The sequence below is a fragment of the Erithacus rubecula genome (genome assembly GCF_903797595.1).
Source record: "Erithacus rubecula genome assembly, chromosome: 3".
In the NCBI taxonomy this organism is placed as follows: domain Eukaryota; kingdom Metazoa; phylum Chordata; class Aves; order Passeriformes; family Muscicapidae; genus Erithacus; species Erithacus rubecula.
Genome location: NC_136689.1, coordinates 67,453,899 through 67,470,513, shown reverse-complemented (window position 1 = coordinate 67,470,513; position 16,615 = coordinate 67,453,899). Strand labels below are relative to the sequence as shown.

At 38.4% G+C, this 16,615-nt stretch overlaps 1 protein-coding gene across 2 annotated transcripts in view; it reads left to right on the top strand.

Annotated features, from left to right (window-relative positions):
* The window catches only part of GMDS (GDP-mannose 4,6-dehydratase), a 397,060-nt gene that overhangs the window by 47,965 nt on the left and 332,480 nt on the right, over nucleotides 1-16,615 (top strand). For both annotated transcript variants that reach the window (XM_079300996.1, XM_079300997.1), the window contains exons 2-3: nucleotides 11,386-11,430; nucleotides 15,373-15,460. In XM_079300996.1, the coding sequence (XP_079157122.1) occupies nucleotides 11,386-11,430; nucleotides 15,373-15,460 (133 nt within the window). The remainder of the gene's footprint in view (nucleotides 1-11,385; nucleotides 11,431-15,372; nucleotides 15,461-16,615) is intronic.

Sequence of the window (16,615 nt, the reverse complement as noted above, 5' to 3'; positions counted from 1 at the left end):
GTGATAGGTCTGAAAGGCATTTGAGTTCACACATGAAATGTTTGCACTCAAATAATTCCTGATGCTGTTCAAGAGCTAGTGGTGAGCCTAGCTACTGCTTTTACTAAAAAAAAAAAAAAAAACCACCTACTAGGAAGACTGGTTTTTTTGCAAGGTGACATAAAATGCTCTTTACTTGATGAGATATAGTAATCATCAATGTACCATATGTATGTTAGTATTGGTGCATTGAGAGGAAAAGAAAAGCTTGGCATCCTTGTAGTATGAAATTCGTTAAGAATAGGTAAATAGATATCTAGCACCTGCATCTTTGAGGAAATAGTTTTGACAAGAGTTGTGGGAAGACATGGCATTCATTATCTGAATAGATCAGCACAGCAGCTTTCTTTGCAAGTGGCTTCCTGCATGCCAACTGGAGAGTAACAAACTCAATCTTTGCTGGTCCCATCCCAGCAATTTGGAGAAATTTTTGTTGCACTTCAGCAGGATGAGTACCTCCCTGTTCACTCCCTCCCTGGGACTCCTGCTGATCAACTTCTGATGCAGACTTTAGTCACTTGATGGCTGAATGCCAGTTTGAGGTTGTCCTACAGAGCTGTGTGCAAAATCCCAAAAGGGTTTTCTTTGAAGTTGAACATTCATTCATGTAAACCTTTGTCTTGAGTAAAACAAATATCCAAGGGAAAAAATGGAATGTTCTCCATGTGTATCTAGGATTGTTGTATGCATGGCTTAGAAATAAACTTTCTAGAATATCTAGAAAAGTTTGTCTCCCTCACAGATCTTCCAGATCCACGTGGAATGCTTGAATTGTAATGTGTAAGTATCCCACTGAAAGAAGCAGCTGTGCACTAGCAAGCATCCTTTGAGCCTGTTGGCTTGCCAGGTTCTTGGAGAAACAAAGCAATATTGACAAACAAGATGTGTAAACATGAAGCCACAGCTTTTCTGTGGAAGTCTGCCATGAGAGCAGTGTGTGTGTGGCTGGCAGACTGCCTGTGCCTATGGATGGTTTGTAACAGCAGATGCTCACTAGCACAAAAGCATTCAGTCAAACTTTTGAGACCTTGTCCAGTGTATTTTCTGGTGCCTCAAATAAATACATTCAGCTGCTGAAGAGTAAGGATGCTCATCTAAAGCATGTATGGTTTGCTCACCCACGTATAGCTTGGTCAGGGCACAGGTCATAAAATCAGGACAAAAGTCCTCTTATGATGCCTCTTCAAGCTTTCTATCTAACCTTAAGGGGAAGGATGTGAGGGAAACAGGTGATGCCTCTTCTCTTGGAGTGAGGCAGAGGAACAAGACAGATGGTTTGATGCAGAGTAGTTTACTTGATGTGGTGATGAAGAACTCATTAAGTGCTGTTCAAATTATGTATGCTGTAGTCCAGTATGGGAGCTTGTTTTTCTGTTGACTTGGAGCACATTGTGGTGATTCAGTGATAAGATTCAAATGGTACCCGGTGTTATTTCTTGTCCTTATTTGATGGAGGTGTTGCCTCAGCTCAGGCAAAAGGCAGACCTTAGGTGCAAATATGAAACCTGAAGACTATTCTAAATAGCTGTATGGTGGTGTTAATCTGCAGTTCTGAACAGCATTGAAAGGAGGACCTGTGTACTTAATTGTAGGAAGATTTATTATATGTATACATCTGATCACCTTCTCCTAGTGTATTGTTCAAAGGAATTGCTTGTTTCAGGTCCTTATGTTTCTGAAAATGAGGCCCCCTTACACTTTGATGTCATGTTTACATTCCATTTTTAGTGAAACCAAGAGTTCTCTCACTGTGCCTGCTATGGGAATTTTAAGTATTTCTTAAAGAAAGATAGGATGTTGCCATTTTTAAGTAGTAGCGACTTTGTAATGAAAAAGTACATACTATTTTCATGTTGGCCTTTTTGCAAAACCTGCTGTGTTTATTCAGTTCAAGCATACCCTTATGTCCCTTGGCAATTAAAGAATTTATGAATTTCAAAGAAGTAACACTGATCCTGTGGTGTTTGGCTTTTGGTAGGAGTAAATGTAACAGAGCAGTTTACAGAGTTAGTGAGACAGGGAGGCTTCCGTAGAATTTCCTGTAGTTCCTAGGGTGCAAAGCTATTCAAATGAACTGCAAAGGAACCTTGAGATTAGAGGAAATCCCTATGAATACAGACAAAAATTATTAAAATGTGTCCCATGTATTCCATCTCTCCACAGCCTGCAAAGATAGTTAAATTTAAGTAGGTTCAGGTTTTGTGCAATAAATGAAAGAAGCTTGTTTGTGTCAGTTGTTATAATAATCTGTTTTGATGCTTCTCAAAAGCTTTTTCATGAAAGTTTTAAATAGTTTTCCTGTTTTTAGAGATCTGTGCAAAACTGCATAATTCATTGGAACAAGGCTGATGTGGAACTATTTAAAGTATTGTTTAAACTCTTTAAAGAGTTGCTTTACCTTGATTTTGCTCTATCCTTACCTTAATTAGGAAGTTGTTCATGAAAACTACCCTGCTGAAAGAAGTCTGTTGATTACTGCAATTGAAGATGATGGAAAGGGTTTTGTCTAATTCAATTTGCAGGTGATTTTTAATACTGTATGAATTGAACTGGTATTTTGCTGGTGGTTTTGTGGTAGTTGTCTATTCCAAATCCTGCTCCTGACAGATAGGATAAGCAAATGTGATTGCTCACTTTCCCTTTTCTAGTTCCCTTAGACAAGAACCTTGGCAATTAATGAAACTGGGTGGGTTTTTTTACTCTTTTGAAGCTGACAAGGGAAAGCTGTGAAGTTGGGTACACAAGGCATTGTATGGTATCTGTAAATATAAGGATGACCTTCTGCAACCTTCTCTGAAAAAACACTGCATCCTTTTGCTATCACCCAGATAATCCTTATCCTGCTTGGCTTCTGGCCATCAGGAAGCTCAGTCCATGTGGCATCAGAGCCCTTGATTAGCAGAAACAATCATGTGGAACAGAGGTATTGAGTCTCATGTCTAATTTCAGTCAATTTATATTTCAATGTTTTGGACGTGAGTACAGTTATTACAGAGTTAAGCATCTTCACTGACAATTGTATTTGCTTAGAGAGGAAGGTAGGCACTGTCTGAATAAATCTGTTCATTCAATAATGTTTTACTGCAGAGTTGATATTTATTTACAGTTGTAGTATAGAGCATATATTGTGTATTAAATAAAATCCCAAAAAACAAGTGAATCTTAAACTGTAAAAACTCCAAAACCAAACAAAACCTTAGAAGCATATTTACTCTTGCTTAAAAATATCTGACAAATGTGAAACTGCTCCTTGGCATAATAAAAGATTTTGCAAAACAAGGAATTCTGGCAAGTGTTACCTTTGGAAAAAAATTGTATTGAAAGCATTGTGAATCATGGGTCTTTAACTTCCCTAATTGTTTTTCTACATTTATTTTTTTGGTAGGACAATGTTTTGGAAGGCTTAAAAAGAATTTGTCGTCTTAAGATTATATATATATGTGTGTGTGTGTGTAGGGAGGACTCAAAATGCATGGGATACCCCTTTTATGAGGAAAAAGTGCATGTGTGTACAGTAAACCCTGGGGAACATCTCTTAAGAGCTCTCCTGCTAAATTTCTCCCCTGTTAGTGTTTCTTCCATTTCTCCTGAACAAAAGGTGCTGCAAAAGTTAAGTAAAGACAGTAAATGAATATGTAGCTTTTTGGTCCAAATATTTTAGCATTTTGGTCCAAATATTTGTACTTTTCACAAGAATCTAGCTTTGGCATTTCTGTAGGGTTTTTCTTGTTTTGAAATTTCAATCACATCTCTCCCTTTCTATTTCATTGCAGAACTATTAGGAAGTTTATTGCTCTGATAGCTCTTTGGGTGCTCTTGGTTCTTATTTTATCCCTTGCTGGTGTAAAGAGAGATCTGAGTTCCCTGGAGCTCAGGGTGTTGGTGACCACAATTAGGCTCTCTAGTCTCTTGGCCACTCTGAATCCAGAACTCTGAAAAGTATTAGAATCCATCTTTTAAAGATCTCTGAAAATTGGGAAGTTTGGGAGTCTTGAAATAAAAAGGTGGAAATTGCATAAATAAGCAGAGTTTCTGAAAAATAATTCTTTATTCTTCAGAAGATGCCAGAACAGTAAAAACTGGACTCAGACCATGCAGACTGGGAGAGTTAATACCAAAGAGTTATGACCAGTTGTAAGGCAAACTGTTGACTCCTAGAACTTGAAATGTCCAGAAAGAGAGTATTTGCTCCTATGATTTGCAGATCGTATCACTGCAGGATCAGCACTTTTCTTCCACCCAAGCAAATATTGCAAGAGTGAAACCTGTTAAAGTTATAACAAACCTTTCTGACTGGATTTTCTAATTTCTCTCTAAGCAAACTTTTAAGAAAATAAGGATTGGGTTACTGTGCACTGCTTTTCTCCTCCAACTGGAACATGATCTCTGGTTTTGTCTTTATCTGTAAATAAACCACATTTCAGACAAAATTACCATATCCATCTGTAAAGCTGAGTACAGAAGAATGAATTAGAAAGCTTTTTCCTGGTCTATGCTCATTTGCCTCTCATTTATTAGGCTTTGATCTCATGCAAACAAGATAGCAAATGAGGTGTTTATTTTGTTTTGTCTCAAATAACTGACCTTGCACTCTGTTAGGAAACCTCTTGGGCTAAACTTCAAGTAACAAACTCAGGAGGTGAGCAGGAGTGGAAGAAAGCCTGCTTGAGTCATCAGTCTGAGAACCTGGTGCTACAATGGTGAAAATAGCTTTAGCCTTAGCAGCTGCATTAGGCTGTTGGAGAAAGGATTAAAAGAAAGAAAAAAAATGTGTATCTGTCTAGGAGTGAGATGAGTCCATTATTTCTGGGGGGGGATGTGTGTTGAGCTATGGTCATAAATTCCCCAGATTACAGTGATAGCAGTGGTGCTGCTGCTGTTGGTTTTCCAGTGTAGGATGTTACAGGTGGCATGCCAAGATTTTATATTTTTCCTCCTGGGGTCACTTCACAGAATTATTCATTTCCTTTAAACATAAAAGTCACAGAATTCCTTCCGAACCCAAAATTTCAGGGCTTCATGGATTTTTACTGTGACCGTTCTGAATTTTGAAATTTTGATGTCAAAGTTGATCTCTTAGGGGCATAGCCTGCAGCTTAATCCTGGGTTTCCTGGTTTCTTTTCTCTCTGCACTAGGTTTTGTGTGTTTGAGTTTCCACTGGGTAGTGTTTGGGGTTATTTTGCATTTGTTGGATATTGAGGGGTTTCCCCGAGCCAGTGCAAGTCACTTAATGGGGCTGTTGGGTTAGTCTGGGTACTTGAGGATAAGGCAAGTCTAAAAAGCTTATTGGTGGAGCTGCTCTTGCTATTTTGGAAAGGTGAAAGACCATCTGATACCTTTCTGAAAGCAGGAGGAAATAGGGATGGGCAGAACAATAATCTTGTGGCTTTTAAAATTTTTATGGGTTTCCCATTTCATACACTAGAAGCAGAGGTTTTAATTTTCATCTGGAGTGTTGCCCATGTGATTTGCATTTTCAGGTTTACAGACACATTGCTCTGATCCCTATGTTTTCACTAGTGAGACAGAAAAGTATAGCTAGGTTTCTCTCAAATTCAGAGCACCTAACTGGTTTGGTTTATATCAGTGTGCTAATATATTAGTATACAATGCTAGACATTCATATTTGAAGAAAAAACTAAGGTTTTGTGGCTCATAACTTTTATAAGCTTTAGAAGGCTCTCTACTGAGATTATTATTTTTAGTAATAGTTCTTTGGATATGTCTGAGAGCTAGCAATTGTTTTGAGTATCTTGATACCTGAATGTTTAGGGTCATGATTTTTAGTTTTTTTTCTAAAAAGCTATCAAGCTCCTGACTGTCATCACTGGGAAATTTGTGGTGTGTTGGTACATAGCAGGCTATGTGCCACAGGTTCCTGCAATCAGGAAAAAACCTATATACTCAATTTGTTGGTGTAGTTTGCTTTTCCCAAGCTGAGATGTTGGGGGGGAGGTCTGTGTGATAGATTATTGTAGAATATCATATAGGTTTAGATTAAAGGTTTTATGTATTTAAATACCAACACCTTTTGAAAAATAAAAATAGCTGGCATACCTTACTGTTGTTGGCTTGAGTTAAGCCAAACTGGTTGGTCAAGAGCAAACTTGAATTACAGAGGTTTATTCTGTTCTGTCTGTAAGGGGTTTGCTCTTTAAATGAGGGGTCTGTGTTGAGGTTCACAGTAGAATAGCTATAAATACTGATGATGTGGATAATGTTGTTTTAGATAAAGACAACTGGAGGGAGAGAGAGGAACAATGTGTTGCTCTTCTGTAACTGCAGTTACAGCTCTTAATATAATTTAATAGTTTACTAGTGGAATAGTATGTGAGGTCAGATGGAGCTCTCACTAGGAAATAACAGTGATTCATTTTTCCAAAGCAACTTTTCTTTCGCCTTTAAACACATCTTAATTGGAAAATAACAGAGTAATATAACTAGAATGCTTTCCTTGTTGCTAACTTTTTTCCTCCTACTTAATTTTATTTTGTTGCATTGCAGTTAATGAATTACAAGAACCTTTGATTAAGTGGACAATCTTTTAAAACAAAGATTTTTTTTTTTTTTTTTTTTATATTTGCTGCCTTTTGAATTTTCTTTTGATAGCACGAAACAAAAGGACACTTGTTTTTATATTCTTACTTGGCCAGAATACAAATCAAAAGAGAAAAATAACTACTGCATTTGGAGGGTGGCAGCTTTAATAAATCAGTTAAATACTTTAGAGTTCATAGTTCTTCCTGTTTTCAGTATGGGGAATTTTTTATGAATGCTTTAATGCTTTACCTCGATTATCACCTTGAAGACTTGAGACAAAGTGTAGCACTGTTCTTTTTATAGTATCTGCAAAAAATTACTGATTTCCTCTGTAAATCACTGGAAATTATTAGTGTGCATTTTTCAGCAAAAATAACTTTTCACTTTATTACTCTCATGGATTTTTCATTTTTAAGGAAGACTGCTCTGGAGTGCTATGAACAAAGGAATAGTTGTTACAGACTGCTATTAAAATAATTTGGATGTTGCTTTAGAGTGATGTGTATCTCCTGCCCCAAAGGATCTCTCACCACACTCCAGTTCAATAAGTCTCTGAAATAGCATTAGCTTCTAGCTGTTCAGAAATTTAAAAGTTGATGAACCAACAATTTATTGTACAAGGCCACCAGTGGCACTGGTTCTGTAGATTTTAATGGGGAGATGGATTATTCATTCCAACAGGACTAAATGAAAATGGTGACTGTGCACTGTTGCTGTTGCAGGAAGATGCTTTTAGGAAATAAAACCCATGTCCTGTGGGTGAAAGTGTGGCTTTTTCCCCCCCATATACTTTCCCCTAAACAGATTAATTGAACCTACCAAAATTTACTTCAGCAGAGCACAACTATAATTTTTAGCTCAAAAGGAATTTAGAACTGCGAAGAATGACCTTGATAATTGACATACCCCTTTAGTTTGAACTTCCACAAACTCACCTTTGTGGTTATTCCTAAGGGCATGGCAGTAGCCTCAATCACTTTTGAATTTTATAAGTATAAGCATCTTTGATCTCTTCTGTGGTATGTGGAAAACCATTGCACTTTTTTTTTTTTTTTTCAAAGGTGTGATGAATTCTGAATACTTGATATACTGTGGGGTGTTTCTTTTCAGATGTTCATGTTACTCCCCTGCAACTGAGAGCCCTTTCTCCTTGGTGGTACAGTCATAATACACTTGCATCATTAATGCTAGGTCTTTAATTCTTTCTCCCTCTTCTGTAAAAACACTCCATATACTTCTCCTGAAGCTCTAGGAGTAGTAATAAAAAAGTGTATACCTCCTCCTTCTCTTCCTCTTGAATTTTTTCCCTTGGTCTCTTTTCCCTTGTTTCTTCATCCATCTTCCTCTGTTAGCAGAGAGGAGCTGTGGGGAAGAAGGAGTTCTCTGGATTAAGAATGCTAAGCTAGGGCATTATCTAAGTCTTGAATCCAAAAGCTCTGTGGAAGGGTATTGGAACTGGCCAAATCCAAGAAAGAGAATGAAGATGGCTTGCATGTTGAGATGCTTTTACAGCCTTCCCTGAATGTGTCAACATAAATCCCAAATGAGTTCATTGCAAATGGAACTTGCCTGTGTAAAACAGTGGAAAATAAAGGAGGTTGGATTGCTAAACAGGCTATTGAGTTACACTTGTTTTCAGTTTTCTGTGTAAATTATCCTGTTCATGGATCAAGTCAAACTTGATACTGTTTTTATTCTAGATGATTTTGGCAAAGCACTGTCGAACTCATTTGTCTCAATTTCTTCACCACGTTGGAAGTGTTTTTCTTTGATAGTGTGTCAAAGCTTATTGAAGTTCTTGACATTAACTACTGTATTAAGTATAAAATATTGCATCCTAAAGTTGTCTCATGCTAGTTTATGTGTCTGTTTTCTTTTGTCTGGGAATTTTACAGACATGTTGTAAGGCAGCTGCAGTTGGAAACCTGCTGCTGTGTCTTGGAAGCCAGCTGAAGTATCATTCTTTGTATGAGCTTTCAAACTCGTATTGGCTGAAGATACCACAGAGGTTCAAATCTGAGGTGCCAGAGTGTGCTGATGAGGAGCTGTTTTAACTGGGGTAGTTTATTTAGCTGGTCCTCTTAAAGTATTTTGATTGTTCAAGCTGCTCTGACATATCTATAAGGAGCCAGGCCTCCTCGTAATCCTACTTAAAGGATTTGTAGGCAATTTTCTTTCAAGACTGCTTTGTCCACAGACAGATATCTGCTTCTGTCTTCTGTTTTGTTGATTTGCTATAAACGGAATAGCATTAGCTAGGTACTTTACATTGGCAAAACTAAGCTCTCCAATGAAGTATAAGAGCACCTATATGAGAATTTATCATCTTGTTCCTTTAATATCCCGTTTCTGGTTCAGGGATTCCTGTAGCTTGAAGACTTTATAGTATAAATGCAAATCGATAGCTTTGATAATAGAATTTATATATGTAATACAGTCTCCTATGGCTCAAGGTTTAAATCACTTTGCAAAGCTTAGTGACTATTCCTCCCTCCCTGATCTGGAAGGGGGTGGAAGCGGCGCTGTCCTTGGCAGCTGCCAGCTGTGGGTCTTTGGTGGCTGTGTTCGCCATTCCAGGGGCAGCTGCTCAGTGGGGAGCAGGAAGGGCAGCGTGAGCCCGGCCCGTGCGATGAGCTATCGCAGAGCTATCGCAGGGTATCGCAGAGTATCGCAGAGCTATCGCAGAGCTATCGCAGGGTATCGCAGAGCGGGGCCGCGCCATGGCCCGCGCTGAGTCAGCTCTGCCCGCAGAGACACGGAGCGGCGGCTCGCACACTCGCTGCCTGTTCCCACTCATTGTACAGCCCTGCCCTATCACTTGATAGACCTGGAAAGGAAGCGCAGGGGAAGCGAGTGCCGCTGCTGGTTCAAAATGTTCCAGGGCGACTGGAAACTTTGAGCAATGGCCTGGGTGAGAAGAACAAGACCTTATTGACAGGGTTCAATCCTAGTTAAGTCTGTTTCCTATCAGCTTCCTAAGTAATCGCAGCTTTTCTTTTTTCATCTCCTTTGCACTCTCTGGGTCTTCCACTTTCACCTCCTTTTCAAATTTTATTTATGATTTTATGTTGTAGTGGGCTGAGCAGCCAAGAAGAACTAGGAAGTTTCCCCCTCTCTGCTAAATCCTGGAGGAATTGCTAATGAAAAAGATGACAAAAGCATTAGAAGTAGCTGTCGTGTCCCCCTTTACAACCACATTTCTCCAGATTTTTCCATTCAATATTCTTTGAATTGGCCCTTTCAGTAGGGCCTTGTTCTTATCATTTGATGTACATATTCTTCCAGTGAGGCCATGTCACATGTGCTTTGTTATTTTCCTGGTGTCATAGACTGCTATCACAGGTCTATAGCCCTATAAACATCTATGCACTCACCTGTACATGTAGTGGAGAAAGATGGATGCTGGAACTTTCTTGGTTTCAAGCCCTTCTAGACTGTGGGAGACTTTATGAAGCATTTATGCCATAGAGCCATGTGTCCCTTGTGCACTTGACTGTGCCATTTTGCATACACATATCCAGGATTTTGCCATCAATGCAGTATGCAATTTCCCTTGGCAGCCCTGCTCCTGTAGGGCCTCCTAGTGCATCTAAAATTTCTTTCCTTAGTGTGTTATTCTTCTTAGGCTCTCTATGAGGCAAAAACAATTGATTTAATATAAAGAGATGGGTTTTCTCTGGAGCAATATGCTTTTAAGGGATGTTCAGAGAGAAATATATGTTTAGTTTTGCCCTTAAATGTCTCTGGCCATGATTATGGCAGAGCAGATCCACGTAACAGAGTTTAAACCTGGAAGCAAAGGTGGCATCTCATTGTTCTTATGGTATTTTTGTAGCAAGTCATTTAGGTCTGGGAATACATTTACATATTAAAGAAATAAGCAGTTCAAGAAGTCAGTGAAAGCTGCAGATTTTGGACATAGGTAATAACTGAGTTGGTTAGTGAGAATGCTTTTGGAGGGGTAAAATTTACTGGATTTGTGATGGCGTGTTCACATTTATAGAGGTGGTATAACTTACTGGTTTTGGCATTCTTGGCAATAGTCAGGCCAGGAGAATCCTCTTACTTCAGGAAAACATGTACTAACACATTTTGAAGTATTTGCTTTTGAGGAAGTTAATAATTTAAGTTGGACAAAGAGGATTTCAAAGGGGGGGAAAAAAAGAAAAATCCCTGAAATTAAATGACCTGAATTCTCAACCTTCAATGATTTCAATGTATTTAAAATTGGAAAATGGCTTTTATTGTGTAGTTAAAATATAAGGTGTGCTAGAGATGGTTTTGAAAGTCAGTAGGTCAGGCATGACAGAATTATTGCTGCCTTCAGAAGCCTTGTAGAAGGAGTGTCTGTGTAAGGGAGACTCCAAAGTGACAAGGTGCTACAGAGCCACATTGGTTTGCAGAGAATGCCAAGCTTGTACTATTTTTTTTTTTTTACATGTTTTTCCTTCCCTAACTCCAAAATAGTTCAAATTCAGTGACCATGGTTAGGATGTTTTGGAAAGATAGTCCCCAGGCACTTTATAATGGAATTTGGGAAGAGATTCAAGAGATGGGAGTTCTTAACTAGCATTTGTAAGCAAGTCATCTTAAAATATACTGCTTCATAGTCTAAAATTAACTAAAGAGAGTCTGTAGTATTTTTAGGTCGATGTATGAATCTGGAGAAATCAAAGTATAGGCTTATTACCTGGTCTGCTCACTACAAGTTTTTTTTCTTCCCTCTTTAGAGTTCCTAAGCAGTCCAAATCTCCCAGGCCTATTCAGTGTGTTTCTAACATTTTCCTCTATCTTGCTCTTCCCAGGATGGGTCGTACTTGGCTGAGTTCCTGCTGGAAAAAGGCTACGAGGTGAGTGACTCGGTGCCTGGCTGATGGAGTCGTTTGGATGCTGCAGCTCCAGCCCACTTCCTCTGCTTCTGTCCTTCTCTGTGTGTGTTTTCCACTCCAGTCCTAGATAACAAATCAAAACTCCAGAGAGGAATGTGCAGCATGGCCTGTAATCATGCCAGGTTATTGTGCTATTTATCATCTAGTGTCCACTGGTGGATTCCCTCTTCTCCTCGGGGTATAGCTGCTTTGCATGTTTCCCGCCAGCTCAGATAAGCAGTGACCTGTGTGAGCCAAAACTGTAAGGAATTAGGGAATAATTTATGTTGCAATGTACCACATAAAGGAATAAGAATCTCTTGTTTGCTCTCATCCCCCACCTCTCTCTCCACAGTAAAGGCTCTTTTATTTTGGCAGTTACATTTCAGCAATAAAAATCTTGCATTTTGCTTTCTCTGTTCAAAAGAAAAAAAACCCTAAACCAAAACCCAAACAAGTTATACTTCCGTGCAGTTGCTTTTTACCTTTTCTCTCGGATTAATAATTATTGCTTAGCATGATTTATGCTTACTTTTTCCTTGAAATGAAGAGAGTCTGATTCCTTCTTGCTGCATAATTTTCCCTGGCAAAAATCACGTTTCTTGTGGTCTAGCAAAGCAACAATCACATTGTTGCTTTTGTTATGGTGTGATTTGAGGGGTTTGTACTGATGTGGGCATAAATGTAAGAATACTTGCCTTCTTGGTCATACAAGATTCTTCTAAAATGTATGATAATGGAAGGAAATGGGGTGGTGAAATTAATCTCTCCACAATGTACTACTTTTTGGGGAGTTTAGTAAAAGTATTGTTTTAATATTGAATTATATCACTTCTCTTGTAGTACTGCTTCATAGCTTAGTGAGAAGTCTCTTCTCAGCCAGTCTGTGGTTCCCATACTTTTGTACCAGGTTAATCTTGCCTTGCTTATTCTGTCTTTTCTTTTGCTTTATTGATTAATTTGCTTATTGAAGTTGGTTTCTAAGTGTTGTGAATTATTTTGTACTATTTCTCTATTCTGTTTGGGGATGAGAGATATCATTGTGGTTGCTTTTGCTGCTTTGAAGGCAAAAGCATATATTCTCCCATAGCCCACAATGAAGATAGGAACTGACAACCACAAATGCAATATAACCCAGTCAACAACACAAAGGTTGCTATAATTGGGTAGAGTTTTTTTCTTTCTGTTCTTCAGTTCTGCATCAATCTATCGCAATTCTTTCCTACATTCCCTTTTAGAAACTTCTCTTCCTAAATAACTGAACACAAGTGAGCATATGATTACTGATGGCTTCCTTAACTGCAACGCTTCATCTGACTATTATTTTCTTTTTTTTTTTTTTAATTTCAATGTTTTTGAAGATCTGGCTCTGTTGAGAAAAATCCACTGATACATTCTTAACTAGATTAACCAGTTTACACACATTTTGGCCTGTCACAGAGTTTGCATTTCACTTGTCCCACATGACAATGGTACCTTTCATCAGTTTTCTTACGGTAACGTTGCTGTCATGGATTAAGCATTTGGCTGGTTTTCATGCTCTTGTGTGTGCATACCAGAATAAGGAGTGGGAGAAAAACAAAAAAAACCAAAAAAGAAAAGAAAAAAGGCAGAGTTGACTTTTTTTTTTTTTTTTTGTTATTGCTGGAGGTAGCAGGCTCTCTGGATTTGTCTGTTTACTGAATCTTTTTGAAGTCCTGGGACGGTTGCATTTAGTGCATCTCATTGGTCAAAAGTTTGTATCACAGTCATGAGCAGACACAAAGCTCTTGCAAGGCCAGTCTTTCATCAAGCTTTTGAGCTGGCAAGATTTGACTTATTGGTCAGCCATTCAGACAAATGTGAATTTCAGCATGACTTAATTCAGAGATAGTAACTGAGTGCTCAAGAAGTCTCTCATCAGAACTTTAAGCCAAAGTATTTAATTTCTGCTAGAAGAATCACAGAATCATTTACGTTGGAAATTACCTCCAAGATCATTCCATCCAATTGTTAACCCAACATTACCAAGTCCACCACTAAACTATCTCCCTAAATGCCAGATCTGCTTGTCTCTTGAATACCTACAGGGCTGGTGACTCAAACACTCCTCTGGGCAGCCTGTTCAAGTTCTTGACAACCCTTTCCATGAGTAAATTTTTTCTTAATATTTAATTGAACCTCCTCTGTTGTTGAGCACCTCAGTTTGCTTCTTTCAGAATAATTAATTCCATTAAAACTGCAAAGTCTGATATTTTACTCAGTAAAGTAATAAATTTGTTTGCGTATCCAAAATATTTTCAGCATCGTTTGTGAAAGTAAAGTTATTGTGAAAATGAAGTTACTAAGAAAGTGTCTTTTTTTAAATGTGTTTCTCTCTAAGCTTGATGTCCCTATAAATTATCCATACAATCTATAAAGAATTATTTTGATAAGGCTTTTAAATCCATGGTTTTTTATAATGTATCTTCATAAATCCATTATTTGATGGAAATTTCTTTGGGGACACAGTTTCAGTGCCTCATTGATCCTGAAAGTGCAAATGTTTTATTCAGTTGTGGAACATTTAGTTTGAATTGTAGATCACGGTATGTTGTGAGCAATGTGACAGGACACACAAGAGATTTTCTGCAAGGAAATTGGCATCATAAATTTCGACCTGTAAGTTGTAAAATTGAAGTTATTGACCTATTTTAAATCTTGCCACCAAAATGTCATTCTTAAGTCAGCAGACTGGTCTCAATGTGCAGTTATGTGTGCTTTTTTACTTGGTTAAATTTTAGACTTAAGCTGAAATGAAAAACCTTTTCTTTGTCAAAAACAACAGCTTATTATGTGTAAAACCAGAATTTCCAAACTGAACCAAAACTCTTACCACTGCCTATTCCTGCTTCAGTATTCTCACAAGTTAACATCAAGTGGGAGAATAAAGGGATGGCCTCAACAAACCAAGTCTAGGATGTGTTGAAGTACAGTGGATGACTCTCAGAAATAAAAGCCAGGGAGAGGTGGAGGACAATCAGATGCTTAAGCTTGATTTCATTTGTGCAAGCACAACTTCTGTAGCTGGTAACCAAAGCTAATATGAATTTTGGTAGTAGGCATCATGGGGCTGTCTTACAGGACAGGAGGAAGCAGGGTCTATATTTTCCATGTTAGAAAAATTTCTCTCATGTACTAGGCTTATTTTAGGTCTTAAAGAAAAGACAAACAGTCTTTCTTTAATGTTAGTCAGAGCCAGTGTAGCTTTTTTTCACCAGCTTATTTATCATGGCAGGTTAAAGGAAATTCCCAACCTGAGTTTCAGCCTTAGGCTTGTCTGTGTCTCTTGTAACCCACTGCAGAGCAGTGACTCATGAGGTCTACAAAGCAGCACTGACTGTTCTGGCTGTTCTTCCAGCACCCAGAAAGTGAATGACAGCTCATTTTAAAAATACACGTGGACCTTGTAGCTGCTGCTTCTTCTTTCCTATTGCCTCCCTTCTTTTTCCACTTCTCTCCTCTCTAACCATTCTATTCTTTCCATAGCCCCATCTCCTGCTGCTGCTTTTTCTATGCCTTTCTCTGCCTCCAGAAAGACAACCAAGGAGCAGTGATTTTATTGGCATTCACACATTGCTTCTCCAACTCCAGTAATGTCAAGCCTCACTCATTAGGAGATGGTGCTCTGGAGCAATTCAGTGTGTTTTCTGTATTGTGTGTGATGTTTGTGATGTCAACAAGGGGCAAGGGGAAACCACTCAATGGTGCTAAAGTCAATATAACAGCACCTGACCTCATCTCCCCGTATCATGTTTGAATTGGATAGCTGTCCATCTTTAGAGATGAGATCTGATTACCTGATAAAAGGGCTAGGCCCATGTACACCAGAATTTTCAGTGATGGTAATGAACACCTTCCTCCTGATGTTTCCCATTTTTCTGTTTTTCCTTGTTCAATCCCCAGGTGCATGGCATTGTTCGTCGCTCCAGTTCTTTTAACACAGGCCGGATCGAGCACCTCTATAAGAACCCGCAGGCTCACATTGAAGGAAGTAAGAATTTGCTTTTGTGTTTGAGGTGGTATATGTTGTATTTAGTCTGGGCTGTGTGTTTGGTGGAGAAAGATCCCTGGGAACAGGAAGGCAATTGAGTTTTCTTCTGCTAGTGTTAGCTAGCTGCTCTATCTCAGTAAGAAAAATGACCATTTTTCTCTGAAGAAGATGTGGCATGAAATATGGATGCTCTTATGTGTGTACTCTAGTGTGTTTAAAAACTCTGGAGTTTTTAAAAGTGGAAAATATGAGAGGGACCCAGGAAAGCACTTTATGTTGTGTAGAAATGCTGCCACAGTTCAAAAATAGCTGGGCAGTAGCAGTTAGAAAATGGCTGGGCCTGGAAAATGCTATGTGAGGTTAAAAATACTGAGGTCTTAGTTAAACATGGGGGTTTTTGTGGTAGTTATCTTAAGTACTCCACTTGTGTTTTCTCATGAGCTCCATGGTTGTCTGCTGGAGGTGGAAGTTTGGAAACAGCCTGTATGAGAGCATGAATATAAGACATGATCAGTTCTTACTGATGACAAGAAGAATTAATCTTTGGGCCCTCTGAATTCTTGCACCCAAGAAATGGAGTACCTGCTTTACCTGAAGGAAAGGCACTGCTCTTGGAAAATTGCTGATGATTTACTGTGTTCTCTGTTACCAATGATAATGTGGAAAGTTGAAATTATTACCTTTAGTGTATACAGGGCAAAAGATTGTTTTATCTTAAAGCAAGTTAACTGGTCCCTAAATGAGAAACAGCTCAAATGTTGCATGGCTCCAGTTCTGCAGAAGGATTGAGCACTTTAAAAAACACACAGTTCTCCATGCTATGACTATTTTGTAGAGTTATGCAAACCGTCCTAAATGTTCCAGTTTAAGGTATTGTTAACAACAAGTATCTCTATGGTGTAAAAAATCATGTCTTTGAAGTTTGCTTCACACCATGGTTAAACAGAGCCTAATTTTATCAAGTTTAAGATATAATGCAACTTGGAGATTTGCTTTTGTCTTTGCTTGTAATTTTTATTTTAAAAATACTTAATTTCTGACATAGTATTGCTCTGATTAGTTGCTACTTACTATACACTGCTCATTAAAGTGTCTGATTAAGGGAGGGATGGAATTGAACAAAAAATATCTTTATGAAGAATACTTAAGCCTGTT